The sequence below is a fragment of the Salminus brasiliensis genome, chromosome 24 (genome assembly GCF_030463535.1).
Source record: "Salminus brasiliensis chromosome 24, fSalBra1.hap2, whole genome shotgun sequence".
Classification (NCBI taxonomy): domain Eukaryota; kingdom Metazoa; phylum Chordata; class Actinopteri; order Characiformes; family Bryconidae; genus Salminus; species Salminus brasiliensis.
In genome coordinates, this window is record NC_132901.1 from 6,118,652 (window position 1) to 6,145,111 (window position 26,460).

At 38.8% G+C, this 26,460-nt stretch overlaps 2 protein-coding genes and 1 pseudogene across 2 annotated transcripts; 1 reads left to right on the forward strand and 2 right to left on the reverse strand.

Moving 5' to 3' along the window:
- The first annotated feature begins 2,331 nt into the window (after positions 1-2,331).
- LOC140547188 (uncharacterized) lies at positions 2,332-26,460 on the forward strand (annotated as a pseudogene).
- Positions 9,820-19,714, reverse strand: LOC140546543 (uncharacterized). The gene is made up of 2 exons (XM_072669897.1): positions 19,648-19,714; positions 9,820-11,437 (listed from the first exon to the last, which is right to left on the reverse strand). Exon 2 carries the CDS (start codon positions 11,359-11,361, stop codon positions 10,012-10,014), a length of 1,350 nt encoding a protein of 449 aa, XP_072525998.1. The 5' UTR covers positions 11,362-11,437; positions 19,648-19,714; the 3' UTR covers positions 9,820-10,011.
- On the reverse strand, positions 16,259-19,729 carry LOC140546544 (uncharacterized). Its single transcript, XM_072669898.1, has 2 exons — positions 19,648-19,729; positions 16,259-17,834 (listed from the first exon to the last, which is right to left on the reverse strand). Exon 2 carries the CDS (start codon positions 17,697-17,699, stop codon positions 16,608-16,610), a length of 1,092 nt encoding a protein of 363 aa, XP_072525999.1. The 5' UTR covers positions 17,700-17,834; positions 19,648-19,729; the 3' UTR covers positions 16,259-16,607.

Below are 26,460 nucleotides of genomic sequence, written 5' to 3' on the forward strand. Positions count from 1 at the left end.
TAAAATAAAAAAATAAAAAACTTTTTATGCAGTCAGATCAGTGGTGTCAGGCCCTCAGTGTGTGATCCCAGAGCGCGGCTCTGGATCTAGTTTCTAGTTATCCCTGTAGTCCAAGCTAGGCTTGCGGCTTTTCATTGTACTGTACATTGGTGCAAGCTTCGTTGGAGCCCACTAGTTCTGGCCCAGTCACCACTTCCCATAGTCCGTATGCAGTGGGCAAACCGAATGCGTATTCATGCAGTCCAGAGCTTTGCAAGGGGTTCTTGCTTCAGTGTCCCCTTCCAGGGGTTGGTAGCACGGTCGATCACGTTGCCTGTGACAGTCACCTACCAAAACCAGACTTGTATCGTTGCAGCGCTGATCGACTGCGGTGTGGAGGGCAGCTTCCTGTGAGCGGACATCGTGGACCAGCTCAACATCCCAGTCGAGCCGCTCAAGAGACCTCTCTGCATCTGGACAGGCACCCCATGGGTCCTAAACCTATTACCCTCGTCACCACTGAGGTGAAACTAGCCGCCACAAGAAGGAGGATTCCCTTGGTTCTCCCGGTCTCTGATCATGCTCTGATTCTCGGTTTGCCTTGGCTGAGCCAACATAACCCACATATTTCCTGGCCCGAACGGGAAATCATGTCCTGGTCCCCATATGGTCATAAGCACTGTTTGGACCAAGCCTCCCTCTGTATCATGTCTACCACTGTAGAGAGCCCCGAACTCGAATTTCAGGTCATCCTGCCCCCAGGAGCGGGCGATGGAGGAGTACATAAAAGAAGCTCTAGCTCAGGGTTATATTACCCCTTTCCAAGTCTCCTGTGGCCTCGGGGTTCTTTTTTATTTATCGAAAGGAAGGGGGGTTTCGTCCATGTATTGATTATCGCACCCTGAACACGATAACGAAGCGCTACCCCTATCCTATGCCCCTGGTCCCATCCGCCCTCAAACAGTTACGGGGTGCCCAGCTGTTTACCACGCTAGACCTGAGGAGCATGTATAACCTGATGCGCAGCAGGAAGGGGGCGAATGGAAGACAGCTTTTCTGACCACTAAGGGGCACTACCAGTATATGGGTTGGCCAACGCCTCCTCCAGGCCCATCTAGTCACCAGGTCCATCTAGTCCTGGCAAAGCTCAGGGCCCACCAACTCTTCGCTGGAAGAGTGCGTGTTTCATGTTCCCGGTACATTAGGGTACATTATCAGCGAGCGGGGGGTTCAGATGAACCAGGCCAAGGTCCAGGCAGTCCTAGATTGGCCTTCTCCTGGCTCCGTAAAGGAGGTCCAGTAGTGTCTGGGGTTTGCAAACTTTTATCAGTCCTTTTAGTGAGTCCTTTTAGGCACTGAAGCGCACGTTCACGCCAGCCCTGTTGTTGCGCCACCCGACCCTCTAAGACATCCGTTGTTGAGGTAGATGCCTCTAATCCCGGGGTGGGGGCTGTTCTTTCCCAGCGACACGGGGAGAGCGACAGACTCCACCCCATAGCCTTTTCTAAGAAACTCACTGGGGCCAAACGCAATTACGGTGGTGATGACCGTGATTGATCGGTTCTCTCAGGGAATTTGTTTTATTCCGTTCACAGCAGCTCAGGCCTTGGTAGACCATGTCCTCTGGAATTTCGGGAATCCAGAGAATATCATATCAGATTTTGGGGGCCAGTTAACGTCTTGGGTCTGGGGGGCATTTTGTGAACACCTGGGGGTGAGTGTTAGCCTCACCTCTGGGTATCATGCACAGTCCAACAGCCAGCATGAGCGCGCCAACCAGGAACTGGGAAGTTCCTGAAATTATAGGCCCCGTGGTCGCCCCAGGAAAGTTCGCCTCTTTACTTATGGTGCGCCCTCGCACCTTCAAGCATCAAGTTCCAGCACTCCTGGCCAGCTGGGTCCCCCAGTAGCTGGCCCCGTTCTGCAGGTTCCTGGCCGGTGGGGTTACTGTCAGGGCATCCCCTTGGGGCAATCCCGGGCCACCGCCCACAGGACCATATAAGGACTTTTGCCTCACTTCCTGGTCATTTGTGCTGTTTCCGGTTCATTTGTGTTCTAAGTGAGATCTAAAAACAGTACAACACTGCTATCTGACGTTCTGGGTTTAAACACAGCACACAATGAACCACTGTCTGCCACAACTCTTTAAATGTAAACTATTAACAATTGATACTGTATTGCAATTACATTGCAATATTCAATATATCAACATCCTTTTTTGTAGCATTTGAAGGGTGAACCTGATGCTCACAGAAGTAAACTGTTAAGAGTACTTTAATATAAAAGAGTAAAAATAGGGCTAACAGTGCAGATGGTAACCATGGCACAAAAAACAATGCATTCAGAACAGACATGGGCCAGGCAGAGTTGGTAACCAAAACACAGTCAAACCAAAAGCCAGGGAACGGTAAGACAAGCGGAGAGTACACAGAGATAGTAAAACTGTAAACAAGTAAAAGAGATTTCATTTGTACTGCTGTTAAACTACAAACAACACTACTAATGAGACTTTGCAAACAACAAACTGAAAAGCATTAGTAGATTGAGGCTATACAGTTTGGGAATAAGGGACAGTTGGAAAATAATAATTAGTAGATGGATGGATCGAGCTGACAGGTGAAAGACTAAAAATATTAAAGGCCCTGTTTGTTTAGGTGGCTGTGAGAGTAACAGCTTGAAACCAAGAGTAATCAGGTTTGTTGGGTTTTGCTGTAGAAAGAACCAAAAAATAGATTAGTTTCATTTCTGTTTACTGTCCACTGATTTGGCAATAAACACATTTTATTGCTGATTTTATGGATTGCACACTCATCACTGTTGAGAAACAACTACACACTTTATGGGAAACTCATACACTGTGGGTAAGACACTGAAATGCTCATGGAATCATTTTATAACAGTAAAGAGACTCAATAGAGCCAGAAAGTGTCTATCTCACTTATTCTTTCTTCTTAAATTTAGTTCAGTTCAATAAGTTTTACTGGCATTATCATTTTAGATACGGCATTGCTTAATCCATCATCAAAAAAGTAAACATGAACTTTTTAAACATAAAAAACCTTTAATGTGTTCATAAAAAAAAACAAAGAGCGAGAAAGTACAGTATTAACAGTTGTTTGACAGCAGTTTAACAGTACCCTCACATTTAGTTTACTTGGAACTATATTTAATAATCCCTAATTATCCAAAATATCCATCTTTTTTTTTTGAGTAATAACTGGCGTTGTCCTAATTCATACTGTTGTTTTTCATACTTGTTTTTTCTAGTATACTGGTATAGTAAATGTTAAATAGTATCCGTCTTAAGCAGCAGCCTTGTCTCACTCCACACTCCTGAGAAAGGAGTTTTGTTCATTTGTGGCAAATCTTTATATGCATAAAACACACAAATATTTAAGATGCGTAGATAAATAGGATCTGATGTGTTGCGGTGATGTGAAATTAATTCAATCTGACTTTTACTTAACATGTTAGTGTTTCATAAGAAAAGTGTATAAGCCTGGTTACACCTGGCATTAACATCTGGTTAAGGTGATCGAATCACATACTCCACATAAAAAGCTAGGTGTAAACAGTCCCACGAAGCATTAAGGACGGATTTTGCATCGGATTGTGTTTGTTTGTGAGCATGCTTGCTCGCTCTTACTTAATTACAGTTAGATGTCAGTATTACAGAAGGAGTTTGTTTGCGATTTAAATAGCTTATAAATAGATTTCCTAGTGGAGATAGGACAGTTTTGAAAAGTTCAATGCAATGCAATTTTGCTTTCCACTGCTAGTTTCATTTCTGTTTGCTGTCCACTGCTAGTTTCATTTCTGTTTGCTGTCCACTGCTAGTTTCATTTCTGTTTGCTGTCCACTGCTAGTTTCATTTCTGTTTCATTTCTGATTTTATGGATTGCACACTCATCACTGTTGAGAAACAACTACACACTTTATGGGGAACTCATACACTGTGGATAAGATACTGAAATGCTCATGGAATCATTTTATAACAGGAAAGAGACTCAATAGAGCCAGAAAGTGTCTATCTCACTTATTCAGGACAATTTTGGAAATTAAGTTCAATGCAATTTTGCTGTCCACTGAAACACCAGCATGATGTCACCTCAGATGTGTGACCATGCTCAATGCAGTACCATTATTATATGAAGATGGACTAATCGCCTTTGTGCTGCTAGTGGCTGTGATGGATGTCGCTGTCTGCTCACAGACCTGAGCTTGCCTCTGACAGAGAGCAGATGTGAGAATAAAACTTAAGACTAAAACAGGTTAAAACACACACAATGGGTACAATTAATTCATGTGCCTTTTTCCTCACATGGGCTTCCAGGTACATGTACAGGCACTGACAATCTGGTGAAGTCAGATAAGGGAGTGTAATGATTTGGGCAACGTTCTGCTGGGAAACCTGGGTCCAGGCATTCATGTAGATGTCCGATCTCAGTACAGTCGAACATCTGTAAACCACTGGAACAAAAAGTCATATCCATTGTGCCTCCCTGTACTAAAATGATTTACTGTTGCTAATGATCTAATGCTACAGCAGATGGCCATAATGTTTTGGCTTATCAGTGCATGTGGGCCTACATGAAAATTGTCAGCTATTCGCATTTGCTCACAATTTGCATATCAGTGTATCACTAATAAGTATTAATAACTAATAATTAAGTGACTTAGACTTAGTTCTTTTCTGTCAGAGGGAATAGTTTGAAAAATAAAACACATCCAGTGAGTGACAGTTTTGTATGCAGAAACAGCTGTTTGTTGTTGAAAGGTCAGAAGAGAATGGCCAGATGGGTTTGATCAGAAAAGCTTTTTCAAATCCACAACACATTAAACCTTGAGGTGGATGAGGTCCAGCAGCAGAAGATCACATCAGTTTCCACACTTATCAGCCAATAATAGGAAAGTGAAACTCGTTCACATGGAATTCTTTGTGCAGATTGGGTTGTCTGTACTTTGAGGTGCTCTGATAAGTTTAAGGTGTTGCCTCCTTTTGTTCCAAGTGCTCTTAGACACTGCAAATACTGACTTTTGGTTATGTAACTTTCCTGATCGAGTTTTGTAACTTGCAGCTGCTTTTTGCTTTACATTAAACACATTTTGTCCAAATTGTGCACAACAGTGTCCAGTGTGATCTGAGGTATGTTTTCTGTTGTAAGATGGGCGTATCAGTGGTGTTGCCCAATCAGCAGCAAGAGGCTGAGCACACAATTGGATTCCAATAAAGTCCTACAAATGTGGCCAGTGCAGCTACAACTGCAACAGTGTGTTCAGAGGACCACTGCTGCCATGATTATTTCTGGACAAATCCCAATATTGCCTATTGATGACAGTGGTACTATAAAAACAATATAGAACAAGTAGCATAATGTTTTCAGAATTTTGATATCAGCTTGGCACTGAAGTATCATGTCTTGTAACATTGATTTGAGAGAGTGATTTTTTATTGACAATTATGTCAAACTTGCCAAGCAGAGTTTGTCTCTTTTTTTTCCATTTAATTTTTTTCTTTTTCTCTCCTGCAAAAATGTTGCAGGTCTGGCTCTGGTCCCACCTCAATGACACATCACGAAGACAACCTTTTTTGTTAAGAGCATTGCATACAGAAACTAATATTTAGCAAACATCATCTGATTGTCTCCACACACTGACACATCTCTCAGAAAAATGCAGGAAAACACAAGCAAAGAGAGAGTTCACCACTGCTCTGAGTTTTATATAAAAAAAGTCATCTCCAACAGCACCAGCTCATTCACAAAGGAGAGAAACCGTATCAGTGCTCTAAGTGCAGAAAGCGTTTTATTCAGAAGCATAGTCTCCAAATACACTAGCACATTCACACAGGAGAGAGACCATATTACTGTTTAGAGTGTTGAATGAGTTTCTTGAAAAATGTCATCTCCAAGAACACCAGCTCATTCATACAGTAGCTAAACCATTTCAGTGCTCAGTGTGTGGAAAGAGTTTTGCTAAAAAGCATTGTCTCCAAAAACACCAGTACGTTCACACAGGAGAAAAACCGTATCAGTGCTCTGACTGTGGAGAGTTCTCCAACTACACCAGCGCATTCACACAAGAGAGAAACTGTATCATTCCTCTGAGTGCGGAACGCGTTTTATTCAGAACCATAGTCTCCAAATACACCAGCACATTCACACAGGAGAGAGACCATATTACTGTTCAGAGTGTGGGATGAGTTTCAGTGACTGACGTAATCCCAGAGCACACCAGCGCGTTCACACAGGAGAGAAACCGCAACAGTGCTCAGTGTGTGGGAAGGGTTTTACTGACAAGCATCATCTCCAGGAACGTGAGTACATTCACACAGGAGAGACACCGAATTACTGTTCGTTTGGTGAGCGATTGGTTTCTCTTTACAACTATGTAAACTGTCCTAGTTTATGTTAGAATTATAATGAAACCATGTAGCTAGTGTGAATCTTTGCACATTTTGGGGAATTTTAATTCAACAATGGTTTAAATGTAAATCAGATCAAATACCACATAATTAAGATATCATAGCACAGTACAAATAATATATCACCAAAAAGGTATACAAATACCTCTATACTTGATAACTGTTTTTAAAAGTGGGTCACCATAGGACAAAACGGACAATGCAAATCATGGCAACCTACTTGAAAGCATTTGACAGGTTTGAGGAGTCTCCCCACTTTATCTGGCTGACCTATGCTGTATTGTTTAATTTAAAATTATTTGTTATTATTAAATTATTATTTGTGGTGTTTTGATATCTCTCTTTATGAGGTACTATCAATCTAAACTCTATAGACAAACTTTATAAAAATGTTCTCTTGTTGTGCATTACCATAAACTAGAATTATGTTAAAATAGCATCAATTTAACTCACAAATTGAGTAACCAGATTTGCAACTAGTTTTTAATTTTATGTTGATGCCTAGGAGAAAGGGTGAATTGTGACAATTGTCTTTTAGTTGTTACATGCTATCACTCAGAAAATGTAATAACTGCATTGCATTGTCAAATGTTACAGTTGGTCTTTCTTGTTTTTGACTCCAAAAACAACCTCAATTTTCTTATGGAACCTTTTTTTTTAAGTGTGTACATTTAGGAAACTAAACGAAACTTTTCCCACAACCTAATCTATAGGAACATTAGATCTATAGGAACATTAAATCTATAGGAACATCACAGCCACCTAAACAAACAGAGCCTTTAAAATTCAATAACAATTCCTGAAATTGTTCTTCATATGTCATGCAGGAAAAGACAGCAGGCATTTGTGGACAGTACAGTGTACAGTATACTCCAGCAATCACCCTCCTGAATATCAAAAATTCTCAACAGAGGGACTGAGTTAGTTCCTGTTACAAAAATCTGGAGGTCTTCAAATGAGATATCTATGGTCTCTTCTGTTGAAGTGTACACAAAAAAAAAAAAAAAAAAAGAGTGTGACACACTTATATTCCCTAGACAACTTTGCAGGACATCCACATGTGTGGATATTATTGTACAGGCAACATTTACAGGATAAAATACAGCTTTTCTTTATTTACTGATTGCAAACATTTCTTGTCTGCAAATTTTTCCTTGTATTACAGCCAAAACCTGCACAATTTTGTGCCATTTTAAAATCAATCTGTGCACCTGTCCTAAAAGTTTCAAGATGACTTAAGACCTTAACATGGTAGGGCTGTTGACGTGTTTGGGACTGGGAGGAGCAGGGAGCTGAGTGGGATATAAAGAGAGGCTAAACTAAAGAGGGGTTGAACGCAAAGCCGCAAGCCGTAAAAGCCGGGAGTCCTTATTTGGGCCTGTGAGCGGTGGCTCGGGATCGTCCCGTGGGAGGGCGCGATAATGAGGGCACAATGCACAGAAGCAGCCTTTTTTTTTTTTTTTTTTGCTAAGTGATACGTTATGTGCTTGGAAAATCAGGAATATCTGAATGGGATTGTTTTTTTAATAGAGCAGGACTGTTTGAGCAAGAGGCAGTTCTCCTGATGAAAATGAGAGTTCTGTACAGACTAACAGACTGTAATAAACATTCACAGCATTCACAGTATTGTGTGCAACTCATTATCTTTTTTTTTTGTAAAAGCTGTTAATTGGGTACTCTCTTGTGGATTATTATGTGATTCTCAAACCTGTTTAAAATGCTAACTGGAGTGTGTGTGTTAGTGTGTGCTGCTATACACTTTGGATCTGCTGTTTGTTGATTACTCATGTGAAATAACTGTTATCGTGAGGTGAATGTCCTATGACTAGGTTTTCTATACCGAGTGTGGGTTAGCGTTAGTCTCCTTTCAGATTCTGAATGCACTCTTCAGTGCGCCGTTCTCCTGTTAATATTCTAACGTTTCCACTGTAAAATATCTGCAGATTTTAAACTCTTTTATTTACCTTCTGAAAATGTACCCATTACTGCTGGCTGGGAATAATGTCTGTTATGCCTTGAGGACATCAGAGGGTGCCCAAAAACAAAGAATCAGAATTGAATCAGGATTTAAAAAGCCAGTACCAGATCCATTTAATGATCCATTAAAATATGCCCGAATTAGAATCTGACCCCTAATATCCCTAATATCTTCTAGAGAAGTCTCCAAATCCTCAAATTCACAACTTTTATGAACTGCTGCTTTAACATAAATCTCTACAATACTGGTAATATGATTGATTTCTTATTTGAATACAGCTACAATGGCTGCAGCTCTGAGAGTCATACTTGGAGATAATGCATATAATGCAACTCTGTTTACTGGGATACCCGATTCAGTAGAGGAGAATTAAAAGACTTTTGTCTTTTCTGGAAATTTTAGGCTGCAGTATAGAGACACTGTATTTGACAATGAGTTTGTGACCTTGACAGTGATTTCAGAAATCAAAGACAAGACCACAGTTAAAGTCATTTACTTTACAAATGACACAACCACTCACTATACTACTCTGCAAGGATTGGATGACAGACACGTTGTTGTCCTTATCATCAGACACAGACATACTTTCTCACGTAAATATGCATCCTCGGGTTCTTCCCTTAGATTACAGCCATGGCGCTCAGACTTCCAAATACCTCAGTTCAGTTCTAAAGTACTGCGCAGTTACTGCGCTCCGTCACGGGGTCCCTGTGCTGTCCACGGTGCTGATATCTTGTCAACGTTCAGCACCCATGTTGTGGATAGGCTCTGCCACCGTGTGGCAAGAAGGGGAACTGCGCCTGCATGGTGAGGCAGACACTGTGTTAATGATATAAATAAAACAAATGTAGTTTGGGATGCTTTTTGACAAAAAAAAAAAGTTTTTTAATAAGTAAAAATAAATATTCACTTTCACACTTTTAGAAATGTATATGTATATGTTTTGCAATGAAAACGAAAAAGGACTCATTACTGAAATGAAAAAAAAAAAGTAAAGTTAAAAAGTACACACACCCACCACTAGTCATGACCTCTGTAAAATGTTGGTGCTATTTCAGTAAAAATGTTGTTGCAACTCAAGATTCACCATTATTCACTGTAAGCATAACACTGCTCTATACTCTGATCCGGTAACTCAACCAATTTCCAGTTCTTCTACATGTTACATATTACACATTAATTAAAAATGGATTATGGAATATTGTTACTTTTATGGGGCAAATACATGTCAAAGGTTGTCATGTTTTGACATCCTTTGCAAGCTTTGTTTCACCTGAGTATACCAGAACCTTTAGTTGGCCTTTAAACTACTTCCATGATACAAATTTATCTTTATCACATTTATTCAAACAATCTCTTATGATGTGAACATTTTAATGTGCTTAAAATAACCCATAATTTAAGATACAAAAAAACTCCAATATTCATTAGAGCTGTTTTATCTGTGATCTAGGAGCTCATTTTTAATAAAAAATAATCATGAAGAGTTTTGAGAATCTGCTAGTACTGTTGTAGTATTGTTGGCCTTGCTGTTATATCTGCTTCAGTTATGCTTTCTTTTCTTGTATGAAAGCACTGGCGTTTCTTTAACAATGTATGATCTCTAAAATTCTTTCCACATTGAACAAAGTTAAGGTTTCTCTCCTGTATGAACGCGCTGGTGTCTTTGAAAATTACTCCGTCTTGTAAAATTCATCCCACACTCTGAACAGTAAAATGGTTTCTCTCCAGTGTGAATGCGCTGGTGTGCCTGGAGATTACGCTTGTCATTAAAACTCTTTTCACACTCTGAACAGTTAAAAGGTTTCTCTCCTGTGTGAATGCGCTGGTGAACTTGGAGATTACACTTGTCAAAAAAACTCTTCCCACAGTCCGAGCACTGGTACGGTTTCTCTCCTGTGTGAATGCGCTGGTGTCTTTGTAGACTTTGCTTGTCAATAAAACTCTTTCCACACTCTGAGCACTGATGTGGTTTCTTTCCTGTGTGAATGTGCTGGTGTATTTGGAGACTACGCAGCTGAATAAAACTCTTTCCACACTCTGAGCACTGATACGGTTTCTCCCCTGTGTGAATGCGGTGGTGTATTTGGAGAGCACGTAGCTGACGAAAACGTTTCCCACATTCTGAACAATGATAAGGTCTCTCACCTGTGTGAATGCGCTGGTGTGTTTGGAAATTACTCTGTTTAGTAAAATTCATTCCGCACTCTGAACAGTAATACGGTTTTTCTCCTGTGTGAATGCGCTGGTGTGCTTGGAGATTACGCTTGTCAGAGAAACTCTTTCCACACTCTGAGCACTGATGTGGTTTTTCTCCTGTGTGAATGCGCTGGTGTGTTTGAAAATCCCATTTGTCTGTAAAACTCTTTCCACACTCTGAGCACTGATACGGTTTCTTTCCCGCGTGAATATGCTGATGTCTTTGGAAACTTTGCTTGTCAATAAAACTCTTCCCACACTCAGAGCACTGGTACGGTTTCTCTCCTGTGTGAATGCGCTGGTGTCTTTGTAGACTTTGCTTGTCAATATAACTCTTTCCACACTCTGAGCACTGATGCGGTTTCTTTCCTGTGTGAATGTGCTGGTGTATTTGGAGACTACGCAGCTGAATAAAACTTATTCCACACTCTGAGCACTGATACGGTTTCTCTCCTGTGTGAATGCGGCGGTGTATTTGGAGAGTGTGTAGCTGTCCAAAATCTTTCCCACATTGTGAACAATAATAAGGTTTCTCTCCTGTGTGAGTGCGCTGGTGTCTTTGGAAATTACTCAATCTAGTAAAACTCTTTCCACAGTCTGAGCACTGATAGGGTTTATCGCCTGTGTGAATAAGCTGGTGTTGTTGGAGATGAATCTTTTGAATAAATCTCTTTCCACACTCAGAGCAGTGGTGAATTCTCTTTTTGCCTGTGTATTCCTGCATTTGTATGTGAAATGTGTCAGCTTGGATAGAATCAGTTGACGCTTGCTGAATATCCATTTTTGAATGCAGTGTTCCTCTTCATGGTGTCTCCCTGATGCGATGGTTGAAAGGAACACAAGGAACAGAGCCAAACCTACAACATTTTCACAGGAGAAAAAAGAAAAAATGTTAAATTGAATGCAAAATGCTAAAAAGTAAGTAAAGTGCTGTCTCCGCTGTAGGCTTAACAAAGTATTTTAACGGAAGTGTTGATCATATTTCTGCACTTCAGTTAACAATTTGAATTTCAAGTACAAACCGGATTCCAAAAAAGTTGGGACACTAAACAAATTGTGAATAAAAACTGAATGCAATGATGTGAAGATGGCAAATGTCAATATTTTATTTGTAATAGAACATAGATGACAGATCAAAAGTTTAATCTGAGTAAATTTAACATTTTAAAGGAGAAATATGTTGATTCAAAATTTCATGGCGTCAACATATCCCAAAAAAGTTGGGACAAGCAATAAGTGGCTGGAAAAAGGAAATTGAGCATATAATGAACAGCTGGAAGACCAATTAACACTAATTAGGTCAATTGACAACATGATTGGGTATAAAAAGAGCTTCTCAGGGTGTCAGTGTCTCTCTGAAGCCAAGATGGTAAGAGGATCACCAATTCCACCATTGTTGCACAGAAAGATAGTGCAGCAATACCAGAATGGTGTTACCCAGCGTAAAATAGCAAAGACTTTAAAGTTATCATCATCAACCGTGCTTAACATCATCAAAAGATTCAGAGAATCTGGAACAATCGCTGTGCATAAGGGTCAAGGCCGTAAAACTCTACTGGATGCTCATGATCTCCGGGCCCTTAAACGTCACTGCACCTCAAACAGGAATGCCATTGTCAAGGAAATAACAGAATGGGCTCAGAAATACTTTCAGAAATCATTCAGTGAACACAATCCACCGTGCCATCCGCCGTTGCCAGCTGAAACTCTACAGTGCAAAGAGGAAGCCATTTCTAAGCAAGCTCCACAAGCTCAGACGTTTGCACTGGGCCAGGGGTCTTTTAAAATGGAGTGTGGCAAAATGGAAGACTGTTCTGTGGTCAGATGAGTCACGATTTGAAGTTCTTTATGGAACACTGGGACGCCATGTCATCCGGACCAGAGAGGACAAGGATAACCCAAGTTGTTATCAACGCTCCGTTCAGAAGCCTGCATCACTGATGGTATGGGGTTGCATGTCTGGAAAGGCACCATTAATGCAAAGAACTATGTTTAGGTTCTAGAACAACATATGCTCCCATCTAGACGTCATCTCTTTCAGGTAAGATCCTGCATTTTTCAACAAGATAATGCCAGACCACATTCTGCAGCAATCACAACATCCTGGCTACGTAGGAGAAGGATCCGGGTACTGAAATGGCCAGCCTGCAGTCCAGATCTTTCACCTATAGAGAACATTTGCCGCGTCATAAAGAGGAAGGTGCGACAAAGAAGGCCCAAGACGATTGAACAGTTAGAGGCCTGTATTAGACATGAATGGGAGAGCATTCCTATTTCTAAACTTGAGAAACTGGTCTCCTCTGTACCCAGACGTCTGTTGAGTGTTGTAAGAAGGGGGGATGCCACACAGTGGTAAAAATGGCCTTGTCCCAACTTTTTTGGGATTTGTTGACGCCATGAAATTTGAATCAACATAATTCTCCTTTAAAATGTTACATTTACTCAGATTAAACTTATGATCTGTCATCTATGTTCTATTACGAATAAAGAATTGACATTTGCCATCTCCAAATCATTGCATTCAGTTTTTATTCACAATTTGTTTAGTGTCCCAACTTTTTTGGAATCCAGTTTGTACTAGTTCTTGTACTTTTTACTTACTTGGGCTTTCAGTAACTGTTCTACATTTATAAATTTGTCATTTGCTGGGGGAAGAGTAAGTATTAAAGTCTGAGGTGAATAAAGAGGTGAATTGCATTATTGTTATTGGCTAGCTACGATTATAAGAACCTTCATCAATATTATTCACTAATTAACAGAATTAGCTGGTTTTGAAATTAGATATTCAAACAAGTTTAGTAGCGATCTCCCAAAGAATCAACAAATTAAGTAACTGGTTAAAACTGTGGGTCTGTGGTTAGTGCTTGTACTGTTCATTACCAAAAAAAAAAAAAAAGTTCATTACCTTCAGCTAATGGGGCTTATGAAACAAAGTATGTTTCAGAGAAAAATGATCCAACTATAAACTTTAGCTTGTTGTAAACCTAGATTGATCTCTTAACAGAAATTGAGGCAGAAACCTTTTTTGATGTATTTTGATTAAGATCACATGTAGATCATAACCTTTGTTTCAATTAGTGTGTTTTTTTTCCATACAAATGCGATTTATTTAATAATTTAAAAAATAATTAAAGCAATATATATTATAGCATATAATTTGGTCTAAGGTTTTATGAATTTTGAGTTTGAGTTTTTATTTATTTATTTAAAGAACATTACTTTTCTCAGGTCCAAAGTCATTTTGTTGAACTGAGCCCCTTGGCTGAGTGGAAGTAAAGTTTCTCAAAATAAAAGCCACAGATAGCCAAAAACAAAGTTGGACAAACACATCCATTTGTTTTGTTAATTTTAACCATTACATATGCTGTTAAGTGTACAATACATCAGCCAGTCTAATAAAATGTCTGAATTTTTTCTCATCAACTCATTAGAAGCAATGTACTGGAACAAGTGTCATATGATCTAAATTAATACAGGTATTCTGGTATATATGCATCAAAAATAGTCTCTGGTTTAGAACTACACAAGTGCTGGCAAACAGTTCTGCTAATCACTTATCTAAATTAACTAACAAGTTAACTAGGATGTAATTTACAGAAAATGGCAGAGTTCATTCAGCCCATGTATTCTGTCCAGACAGGGGCTTCATCTGTGAAACTGCAGCTGGACGCTACAGTGGCCTTTTTCATCCGAGGTTGGCAACATACATCGAGTTTAGGCAAAAGTCGTCGGTTCTCTGAGTAGCCAGTTCTTTATTTTCTAGCCATTTTCTCTATATTCCTGTCTTTAGAGAATTAAAATACAAGCTACACACAATTAAGCTTGCACCAGCGACGCCCACAGACTATACATCGCAAAAAGAAGAAGAGTCTCTCACCACGGCTCGCTCTCTCAGTGTAGCTCTATCCTCTTTGTGAAGTAAAAGATCATTTAGAAATTGAACAGCCATGAATTTATGAATCCTCTCTGTCAAGTAGAGGCGTTGAATATAATTTCAAAGTAAAAGTCCTAGTTTGCTTGTTAAAATCCTCTTACCATTATTGTTTTAATTGAACTCATTCACGTCCAAAAATTAAGTATTACCATAAATGCCACAGTTTTTAATTATACATTATTTTGCTGAAAACAACCCAATGTAAAGCAGAATCACTTCCATGTTGATCTATTGTGGTTTACGCTGGTCTGTGTGCTGGTGCCACATTGTTAAAAACACAACAATTGTGAATTAAATACTCAATCTCTTGTACAGTGAAAATGTAGAAGTTCAGCTTTTATTTATATATGTGGTATGTGTTTTGACTTCCCATCCAAACAAAAATGCATTATGGGTTTGATTTATAAAGCACACCACTAGATCTATGTCTTGGTAACTAGTTCGGCCATTCATAAACAAGGATTATGGGTTTTACTATTTGTAAGAATTAAACTTGTCCAAACAGGTTATGTTGAGCACTGAAAGTGTCTAGTATTATGTGTGCCGCACAGATCCAGGGGCCTGGGTTTGACTTTCCCTCTGGTCTCTGTCCACCACAAGTGGATAAGTGGTGATAAATAAATGATTGTAATCTTTATTACGATACATTAGAAAATATATATTTTAGATGACTGTCATCAGAGATCTTTTGTCTGTATTTTGTACTCTTACAGTACAGCAGCTATAGAACATCTTGGTTAGCAGTTTCTAAGACACTTCGCCTGGCACCCTATTATCATTGCCCTTTGGACATCAGTCAAATTGAGGCCTTGACGATCATTTTGCACTCTTGCGCTTTAACTGACTCATGTGTTTGCTTATTTATATATGCGGCAAATCTTTTCATGTGGCTTCTGTGATATTTATTCCAAACCAGGGGTGGCCATAATATTTAGCGGCGGAGGGGTGGTAGCACCTTGGAAAATGTTAACAGTGTGCAATGTTCTGGCGTACTGAGAGAGTATGGCAGCTCTGGAACACAGTGAAAATAGTGAAGGTGTACCAAAAATGGACTTCTAGCACAATAAGTGCCTCCCAATGGCATAACAGTGGTGCCCCATGGGCCATTGATGCCAGAGGGAGACAACAACTCCGGCAGGTTGTACAGCTCAATCAACGCCACAATGGACCTTATAAGTTAACCTTATAAACATAATGAACACGTATCACCTAATGCAGTCATTTCACAATGTCTCAGTAATATTCTGACAAGATTGTGAGGACAAATCAGAGGGTGGAGGAATGGACGGCAGTTAAAAATGTTTTTTTTTTTTTTTTTACATCAGATTTAGATGTAGTACATTTTGCAAATAGCAACAATAAGGTATGAAACACGTGTAAAATGTTTTATGTTGAAAAGATGTCAGGAAGCTTAATGGTTTAACAGCTGGTTTAATGCCAGTGCTTGTTCAATTTAAATAATTCTAAACATGAGATATATAGGTTGTTGTTTATAGCTATAGGGCATAACTATATGTACAATTAAATTATGAAATAGCCAATGTAGTTGTACTTCAAAGACAGTGGTCCGTGGTTTTAATGCAACCTGCTTTGCAGCATGGAGCTGAGAAAGTTTAGTCCTGTGGGCTCTCTGCGACAGTGGCAGGAATGGGCTTCCATAGTAACGTGACTAGCCGTCAAATTTACTTTAATGAAAATGTTGTAGCTACTGATTATTAGAACAGACAAAGACAGACTAAGAAGAGATGGACCCATTAATATATTTTTTGTCCTTACTTAAGCCAACACAGCTGCAAAAACTGAATAACTGGACTGCTAAAATGCGAATGCCTGAAATGAAACTGCAGAGAATATGACAGCTTGTAACCATTCAAGGTTCACTGAAAATATAAAGTAAAATCCTTCAATGATACAAATTTATCTTAATGACACTCATTCAAATCTTTAATGAGCATTTTATGCTGCTTATAATACACACAAACATCAGTTCAGTTGCTGCTATTAATACTAAAGTATGAAAATAATCATGAAGAGTTTCAAGCTTGTACTGGTCTATCTGCTTCTGTGAGTGTAGCATTGATAGCCAACAATGTCTACTCAGTTATGCCATCTTTCAGTGTGTGAATGTGCTGGTGTTTTTTGAAAGCCCCATGATGTCTAAACCTTTTCCCACACTCTAAACAGTAAAAGGGTTTGTCTCCTGTGTGAATGCGCTGGTGTACTTGGAGAGTACTCCATCTAGTAAAACTTCCTCCACACTCTGAACAGTGAAATGGTTTGTCTCCTGTGTGAAGGAGCTGGTGTACTTGGAGTTTATGCTTACTAGTAAAACGTGTTCCACACTTTGAACAGTTATATGGTTTCTCGCCCATGTGAATGTACTGATGTGCTTTGAGACAACGGCTGCGAGTAAAACCCTTTCCACACTCTGGGCACTGATGCGGTTTCTCTCCTGAGTGAAAGTACTGGTGTGCTTTGAGACCACGCCTGTCAATAAACCTCTTTCCACAATCTGAGCACTGATATGGTTTCTCTCCTGTGTGAACGCGCTGGTGCTGCTGGAGATTCCGCATGTTAATAAAACCACTTCCGCACTCTAAGCACTGATAAGGTTTCGCCCCTGTGTGAACATACTGGTGTGCTTTGAGGCTACGTCTGTCAATAAAATTCTTTCCACAATCGGAGCACTGATACGGTTTCTCTCCTGTGTGAATGCGCTGATGTACTTGGAGACTACTCTGTCTAGTAAAACTCATCCCACATTCTGAACAATGATACGGTTTCTCAACTGCATGTATGCGCTGGTGTCTTCTGAGATTACCGAGATCACGAAAACTCTTTTCACACTCTGAACAACAATGCGGTTTCTCTCCTGTATGAATGCGCTTGTGTATTTGAAGATTTATTTGATGTGTGAAACTGTTTCCACAGTCCAAGCACACATACGGTTTCTGGCCTGTGTGAATGCGCTGGTGTGTTTGGAGATTAATCTTTTGAGTAAAACATTTTCCACAGTCTGAGCACTGATATGGTTTCTCTCCTGTGTGAATGCGCTGGTGTTCTTGGAGATGACTCTTTCGATTAAAACTCTTTCCACACTCAGAGCAGTGGTGAGCTCTCTCTTTGACTGTGTTCTGCTGCATTAGTCTGTGAGTCGTGTCAGTGTGGAGAGAACCAGATGACATTTCCTGAATATCCGTTTTTGTTTGTGATGCTCAACAATAAATATGGCTGGAATTCAACAGATTTCCTCCTTGTGGCATCTCCTTGATATGCTTGTTCAAAAGAACATTAGGAACAGAGCCAGACCAGGAACACTTCTGCAGGAGGGAAAAACAAAATAAAAAAACTAATTTAATGCAAAATGCTAGAAAGAAAAGTGAGACACACCCACAGTCTGGTAATGAATTATAATAGTCAATAATGAATTATATCAGTCATGGGTGTTGGTCAATACAAAAAGTTTTTTGTATACAAAATCTTTTTTTTTTTTTTTTTTAAGATTTCTTTTTGAGAATTCTTTAAATAGATGAGATAGATTTATTCCTTTATGCTGTAAAGTTTTGATAACAAAAACGAACCAAAAGCAAGTCCTGAATATGGTGTTGATACCAACACCAAAACCAACACTGAAGTAACACTGATGTTTCTGTGGCACCGAATTACAGTTTTCTCATAGACTGGGACATTGTTGGGAGAGATTTACAATCAGTGGGTGTAGGTTTGTTCCTTAGTAATATTCTGGATTTTTGATAATTATCTTTGTCATGCTTTGTACAATACTTAAAGCTTTTGTTCCGGGGTTCTGTTTTTTTGAATGTCTTTATTTATTTCTAATAAAATGTGGTATTATCATTATGTCACAACTATTTTTTTCCCCTCAATCGGAAACCTTATAAGATGGCGGGTCGAGGCAAAACTGAAGTCCCTAAACCATGCCTCAATAAGTCTGTACCTGTACCTCGCCTAAAACACAATCTCAACAGCTGCTAACTGTGACACATAGTTGCTAGAAGAACTTTATAAATGCTTAATTAATTCATTGAACAATCAAGAGTGTTCTAATGGGCTTTAAAATGTCAAATAAACAATAAATAAGCATTCATTCTTGAGTACCGAAGCCCGTTGAGGCAAAAAAAATAGAGGTAGCTAGCATATGCTAATTTTGATAAGCTCACCTCTTGCTAGCCTTGGTAAACTAGTCTCAAATGAGATTGCTCACTAAGCTTTTCTGATTTCCCAGATAGCAAGCAACTGTGAGATTACACTTTGATTAACTCAAGTTAAAGATTTCAATGCTATTACTGTTAATAAAAATATGAACCGTGTCAAAATATTACCTGACTTTAGGAAGTCCTTTGGTCCAAATATGTGCTTTCAATAGTGGTGAGTGTCCGGTTTCTAGACATAATGTGGAAATACGCTGTACATGTGATGGGGGAATGAACAACGCATGTAAGGGGTGTGGTCTCAACAGCTCTTCATATGTGCCTTGGATTGAGGAGCAGCTTTGCTATTCAACTGTTTTGGTATATATCTACATCTATATCTATGTTTTAGCCAAGATTTTGCTTCAGTATATACATTTTTCCAACTATATACAAGTTTCTCATCTTTAGTTTTGAATATTCACATTTTATTACCATTCATTAATGGAGTAAATTCCTGAAATTTTGCAACCCTAATTGCAATGCCAATATCTAAATATTCCTAATAATTAATGGTTCATTGTTCCTTAAAAGGTTGCAACTGTTATTTTGCTGTTTGTTATTATATCAGTGGCATAAAACAGCAACAATACTGTTTATCACAATTAATCCTGGGACAATCTATCGCCCAAAAACACGTATTGTGAAATTTACTCATTTAGCAAGCCCAATAAATAGCTTGCAGTTCAACCCCCAGCAACAACATCCCAACTAAATATGGTTACCCTAGCATTTGGATCAGATGTTTTTAAGATGGTGATCAGCACACACTGAACCAAACTTTTGAGTGGTACAGTATGTTATTTTTACTAGCCAGCTAATGTAAGCCTAACATAAAAGCGTCACAGGATTAGCTACGATTACAGCAACCAAAGTATGTATTAATTACAAAAAAGATATTCAAAGACGCTATTTTCATACTTACAGATTTTGTCAGGTTTAGTAGCGACGACCTGAAGAGTCCACCAATAAAGTATCTGGTTCAAACTGTAGTTTGGTGGTTAGCACTTGCACAAAAAGAGAAAGGGTACAGAAACAATCTTTAAATCTCTCAAGTAAGAAGGTCCATCAGTTCATTACCATCAGCTATCCCACTAGCTCCTGGCTAATATACAGAGAAACCCCGCTGCAACTGATTAGAAGGCTGGCCCATTCATTTCTGAGCTAAATCAGTTTAACTGTAGCTGCTGTATTAGTTGGTTTTGTGGATGTAATTTGGCTACCAAAAATGGCAAACAGTTGATCCAGCATGGGGCTTCTGTCTGTTCAGTTAGTGGCTTCATCTGTAAAGCTGCAGTTAGACGCTAGCTAACGTTACTTGGTCTTTTTTTTCTGGCAACAGTGAAAGTGTATTATAAACCTGACCAGAAAGAAGCAGATATAAAGGGGGAAAATCAGTAGACATTTTGAAGATCCTTGAATATCCTTAAATATCGTTTTTTCTGGCGACAGTGAACCGAGGGTTCTTAAACCGACTTAAACCGAGCTTAGGTCGAAGTTGTGATTGCGGAATTAAAACGCTGATGGTTTGATAACAAAACACACAACCAACACACAATTGGCGCAAGCCTGCTATGTTGGCAACCCTACCAAACCGTCTTTATCCACACATCCACCAGCGATGCCCACCGGCTCTACAGCGCCAGAAAGGTGAGTCTCTCACCAGGGCTCGATCGTTCAGTGTCGCTCCATCCTCTTTGCGAAGTCAAAGATCATACAGAAATTAAACAGCTAGCTATGAATTCATGCATCTTCTCTGCCGAAGCAGTGCGAGCGGGTGTCGCTTGATTTATTCGCGTTGAATTTCATTTCAAAGTAAAAGTCTTTTTTACCTTTTTACTTTTTTTTAACTTGTTGAGTTTTTTTCACCATGATTGTTTTATCAAAGAAAAAAGACACATTTTATGCTGAAATGTATTTACTACAAAAAAGAAAGTGAAAAAATTAAAATGCTTATCTTCAATAAGCTTGCTGTAGCCATTCATTTTTAATTATATATAATTAATCACACATTCCTGCTAAAATAAAAAAAACAACAACAATGAGACCAGAATGAATTCCATGCTGGTCTGTGATAATAATAAAAAAAATGCTGTTTTTTTTGTTTGTTTGTTCGTTTGTTTGTTTATTTGCTGGTGACAAGCTATGATGTTTGTTTAGATATTGATTTGTTAATAATAAAATATTTTTTGAATTAAATTTATTTGTTTGGGTGCTCCAAAGTGTATTATAAACCCGACCAGAAAGAAGCAGGAAAAAAAAGAATCAGTAGACATTTGTGACCAAAATACTGAATTTAATATTCAGAAAACAGTCGAAAATAGGATGATTTAGTGTCCTAATTCATCTGCATAATTTACCCTGTTAATAGTTAAACATACAAGTAAAGCATATGAGTATAGGTGGTAGGTGTGGCGCAACAGATAACACCACTACCTGCCACTAAGTTACAACACCATGTGGGAGACCAGGGTTTGATTCCCGGTCTGGGTGACTATGCTGCGCTACACCAATAACCTTGTAAGTCAGAAAAATGTAAATATAGCTGATTTTCAAACACTCCACAAAGACAGAATCTTAGGTGATTTGTTGTCTTGTACTTGTTTAAATATTCTTGTGCAAATCAAGCATTTCAGTTACATTTTCAGTAACACTTTTAATGTTTTTAATGCTTAAGTTAATAAAATGTAGTAATTTGAGTAATTAATGTTATTTAATACATGTTTTTAAATGCTTAGAATGCACTCTCTTATTACACTTTCTGCCGTTCACTCCCAGTTAAGAACTCCTAACTACAGGGTGCTCACAAGGATAGTCATCCCAAGCTGATGCAGTTTTACCTTTCTTGTGTTCAGTTCCTTCAATAGGTTTGATCAAACTGGCTAACTAGCCTGATCAGCTGACCAGCACAGGGCATGTTTTAATGGCCAACCAGTTAAACCAGAACCAGACAAGCATAAACTAGCTTAGACCAGCTCTGACCAGCATGAATCCAACCATCTTGTTATCCGCTTCTTCTTCCTGGTCAAAGCCTACACAGAATCCTTGGGTGCAAGGCAGTAATATCCCCTGGGATGCTAGTCTATTGCAAACTACCCTACACCCAGTCACACTCACAGCTAGGGGAAAATTTATTAAGGCCAATTCACCCACCCTGTGTGTTATCTGAACCCACTTTTATGATTCTTAAAATATTCTTAGGCCTTCAGGAAAATGTGTGTCTGTGTGTGTTTATTCCACAATGACTAAACATAGATCATCATGAAACATTATATTACAAGTATTTCATTATCTGGGGATCCAACTTTCACTGGTGTCATTATATGAACCACATGATACAAACGTTTTCATGTAACAGTCAATGAACAATACATAACACACGATTACAGAAGATATGTGTCTGCTTTGTTATTGAGCATGACTAGACTATGGAGTCATCTCCATAGTCTAGTCATTTAACTATTGACAGGGTAAATGTTGCTGATGAAGTACTTAATGTACAGATGTGAATAAGGTTAAGTTCAAAAACTTAATTTTATTTTAACAAAAGCCTAAATTCCAATAAAACAATAATAATACAAATTCAACAGCGAACAAGGACTTTTACTTTGACATGATGTTTAACTTGACTAAATCAAGCAACACTAGCTTGCAGTACTTCAACAGAGAGGATTCGTGAATCCACATGTTTAATTTTATATTTGACTTCGTCCAGCGCAACATTGTGTAAGGGACTCTCCTTTTTTGGCAAATTATAGACTGTGGACATTATTGGCGAATCTAAAGACGGTTTTCTGCTGTCAGTTTAATGTGTAATGTGTAGGTTGTATTTTGTAGTTTTTTTTTTTTTTTTTTGTCAGTTTCATCAACCTGTCAAATTTTGTATCCCTTAAAAACAGTTTAAGATCATGCAGTAAAAAATCGATGTAATATAATGGCCTCGATGTTTTAATATGAGGAAAGAACCTTCCATCCAGCCAGGGGCTTTAATTCAGTGCTCCAGTTCTGCCTATTTTTGAATGATGTATGATATTAATCAAAATGCATTAAACATGGTTTCTGGCTCAGAATTACAGAGAATACTTGCAAAAAATTCTGCCTTGCACTTAACTTAATTAGCTAGCTAACTTTACCTGCTGTATTAGTGTTGTGAATTTAATGTACACATCAAGTCAGGGCCTTTATCTGTGCAAGTCAGGGGCTTTTATCTGGCTGCATCCAGGCTGCAGCTGGATGTTACTGACTCCAGACAGGGGCCTCAGCATAGCATAAGTCATCATAGACTAGCATGAAATGTTTTTTTGTTTTTAGCTAATTTTGGGGCTTCGTCTGTGAAACTGCAGCTAGAAAGGTGCTGGCCCAGTCTGGCAAAAAAGTAAGGTAAGTATAAACAAGGGAGGTTTCATCTCTATGCACAGATGACCTTCTAAAATATCCTACAGTTTATTTTAGTTTTTCCACTTTCTTACATTGCTTTTCTTTATTCTTTATTTATTTATGCATTATTTATTGTGCTAAAATGTACATTTTTGTAACATAAGGATTGCGATTTTGCTAGGTATTTGAAACACGCATGTGGAGTTGTAAGTTAACAATGCTGATGCTAATGAACTAAAAGTATTTATTTATTTATTCATTTATTTTACACTAAAGTCTTGTACCTTTTCTCTTTTTGTGCAAGCACAAACCACCAAACTACAGTTTACTACATTTTTCATCACTACTGAACCTCACAACATCTGTAAGTATGACAACTTTTTATTTTTAAGCGAAAACATTTCATGTAAATGGTTAAATACCTTGGTTTTTATGACAGTAGCTGTCACGCTCTGTCAGTTAACTTAGAAAATTAGCAAGCTAATGTAAGCCAGCCAGTAATAATAATGTAAGTTACCTCTTACTTATGTCTTCCACTTTCAACAGCAAATTACAAATTGACAAATGTATTAAAACTGTTACTATTTGTGTTTCATCAGTTGTAACAGCTGTAACAGCAATTTTTTAGTTCTTTCTTAAATTGTGCAACCAAAAAGTAACTACTTCCATCATTTAATATGAAATGGAAAATGTGAGTAAGTGTAAATATAAGAATCAGTATTCAGCCATATTATGTTCAGGTATTTATTTTTGTGTAGAATAACCAGGAGATTAGAGTCTCCTTAGCTAAATTGTATTTAGAGAATTGGTCCAACCATCTGTGTGTCCCTCCTGATTTAAGGTTTACATACTATTTCTAGCCTGCACTATAGGTATAATGACATAATGATCAGACCATATTTTATAAATAATCAAAGCAAAATTTAGGTAATTCCAAAGAGTTTGTCCCACTGTAGATCAAAAAACGAATAAACAAAAAGAGCACTAAAAGGAACACTCATACTGAAAAGTACTATATCAAGCTTTACAGACACAAAATCGTAAATTATACTCAGTTTACAGTTAACCGTCACATAAATGGTTACACACAGTACAACTAGCAGTTAAATGCTTTGATAACTGTGTGCTCACATAAAATTATAGGATAGAATATAAAGTAAAATATATAAACCTATATAAAATAACCTAACATAAGTAAAGTGTGTGTGTGTGTGTGTGTGTGTAAAATATATAAATATAGCAACATACACTATGTTGCCAAAAGTATTCGCTTGCCTGCCTTTGCATATGAACTTGAGTGACATCCCATTCTTAATCCATAGAATTCAATATGATGTCGGGCCACCCTTTGCAGCTATAACAGCTTCCATAGGTGTTCTGTTGGGTTGAGGTCAGTCAAGTTATTCTACACCAAACTCGCTCATCCATGTGGATCTTGCTTTGTGCACTGGTGTGCAGTCATGTTGGAACAGGAAGGGGTAATCCCCAAACTGTGATTGGTGTGGCGCAACAGGGAACGCTACTACCTGCCACTGAACTACCACATCATGTGGGAGACTAGGGTTCGATTCCTGGTTTGGGTGACTGTGCTGCGCTACACCAATAAGAGTCCTTGGGCAAGACTCCTAACACTACATTGGCCCTCCTCTGTAATATGAGTACCCTTGTAAGTCGCTCTGGATAAGATATAAATGTAATATAAATGTAAACTGTTCCCACAAAGTTGGGAGCATTAAATTGACCAAAATCTCTTGGAATGTTGAAGCATTAAGGGTTCCTTTCACTGGAACTAAGGGGCTGAACCCAACAACCCCACACCATAACCCCCTCTCCACCAAACTTTACACTTGGCACAGTGCAGTCAGACAAGTACCGTTCTTCTGGCAACTGCCAAACCCAGACTCCCAGTCCATCGATTTGCCAGACAAAGAAGCATGATTTGTCACTCCAGAGAACACGTCTCCACTGCTCTAGTCTGCTCGAGTCCAGTGGTTGTGTGCTTTACACCACTGCATCCAACAATTTGCATAAGGCTCGGATGCAGCTGCTCGGCCATCGAAACCCATTTCCTGAAGCTCTCTACACACTGTTCTTGTACTAATCTGAAAGCCAAATGAAATTTGGAGGTCTGTAACAATTGACTCTGCAGAAAGTTGCCGACATCTACACACAATGTGCCTCAGAATCCGCTGACTCCACTCTGTCATTTTACGTGGCTTACCACTTTGTGGCTTAGCTGCTGTCGTTTCCAATCGCTTCCACTTTGTTATAATACCACTGACAGTTGACTGTGTAATATTTAGTAGCAAGGACATTTCACTACTGAATTTGTTGCACAGGTGGCATCCTATCATGGTATCACATTGGAATTCACTAAGCTCCTGAGAGCAACCCATTCTTTCACAAATGTTTGTAGAAGCAGTCTAGGTGCTTGATTTTATACACCTGTAGCCATGGAATTGATTGGAACCTGAATTCAATTATTTGGATGGGTGAGTGAATACTTCTGGCAATATAGTGTTTGGAAAACATCCAAAATGCATCTAACATGGTTCAGATATGATTATTTAAACTGTCTTGTAATAGCACTTCATTGACTATTATAATGCAAAACTATTATAATAATTATTCTATTATAATGTTGTTCTTCTGCAGAAATGTTGCAGGTCTGGTTATGATCCTAGTGTTTGTAACAAACTTATCAGGAAGATGCCACGAATAGAAACACTGCTGAAGTTCAGCCATATTTATTGTTGACTATTACATACAAAAATGGATATTCAGCAGATGCCATCTGATTCTCTCCACACTGATACATCTCAGAGACTAATGCAGCAGAACACAGGCACTACTGTTCTGAGAGCGGAAAGAGTTTTACTTGAAAGAGTAATCTCCAAGAACACCAGCGCATTCACACAGGAGAAAAACGTATCCATGCTCAGACTGTGGAAAGAGTTTTAATAGTCAAAGTCATCTCCACGTACACCAGCGCATTCACACAGGAGAGAAACCATATCATTGTTCAGAGTGTGGGAAACATTTTCGTCATCTGGGTAATCTCCATCTACACCAGCGCATTCACACTGGAGAGAAACCGGATCAGTGCTCAAAGTGTGGAAAGAGCTTTATTGACAAGCGTAATCTCAGAACACATCAATACATTCACACAGGAGAGAAACCATATTACTGTTCAGAGTGTGGAATGAATTTTACAAGAGGGAATAATCTCCAAAGACATCAACGCATTCACACAGGAGAAAAAACATATTGCTGTTCGGAGTGTGGGAAGAACTTTAGACATTCTGCATCGTTAAAAGACCACCAGCGCATACACACAAGAAAGGGAAGCATAACGGAGTAG

Excerpts from the sequence above, each read along its gene's own strand:
- LOC140546543 (XM_072669897.1), bottom strand. The coding sequence starts at position 11,361 with ATGGATATTCAGCAAGCGTCAACTGATTCTATCCAAGCTGACACATTT.
- LOC140546544 (XM_072669898.1), bottom strand. The coding sequence starts at position 17,699 with ATGTCATCTGGTTCTCTCCACACTGACACGACTCACAGACTAATGCAG.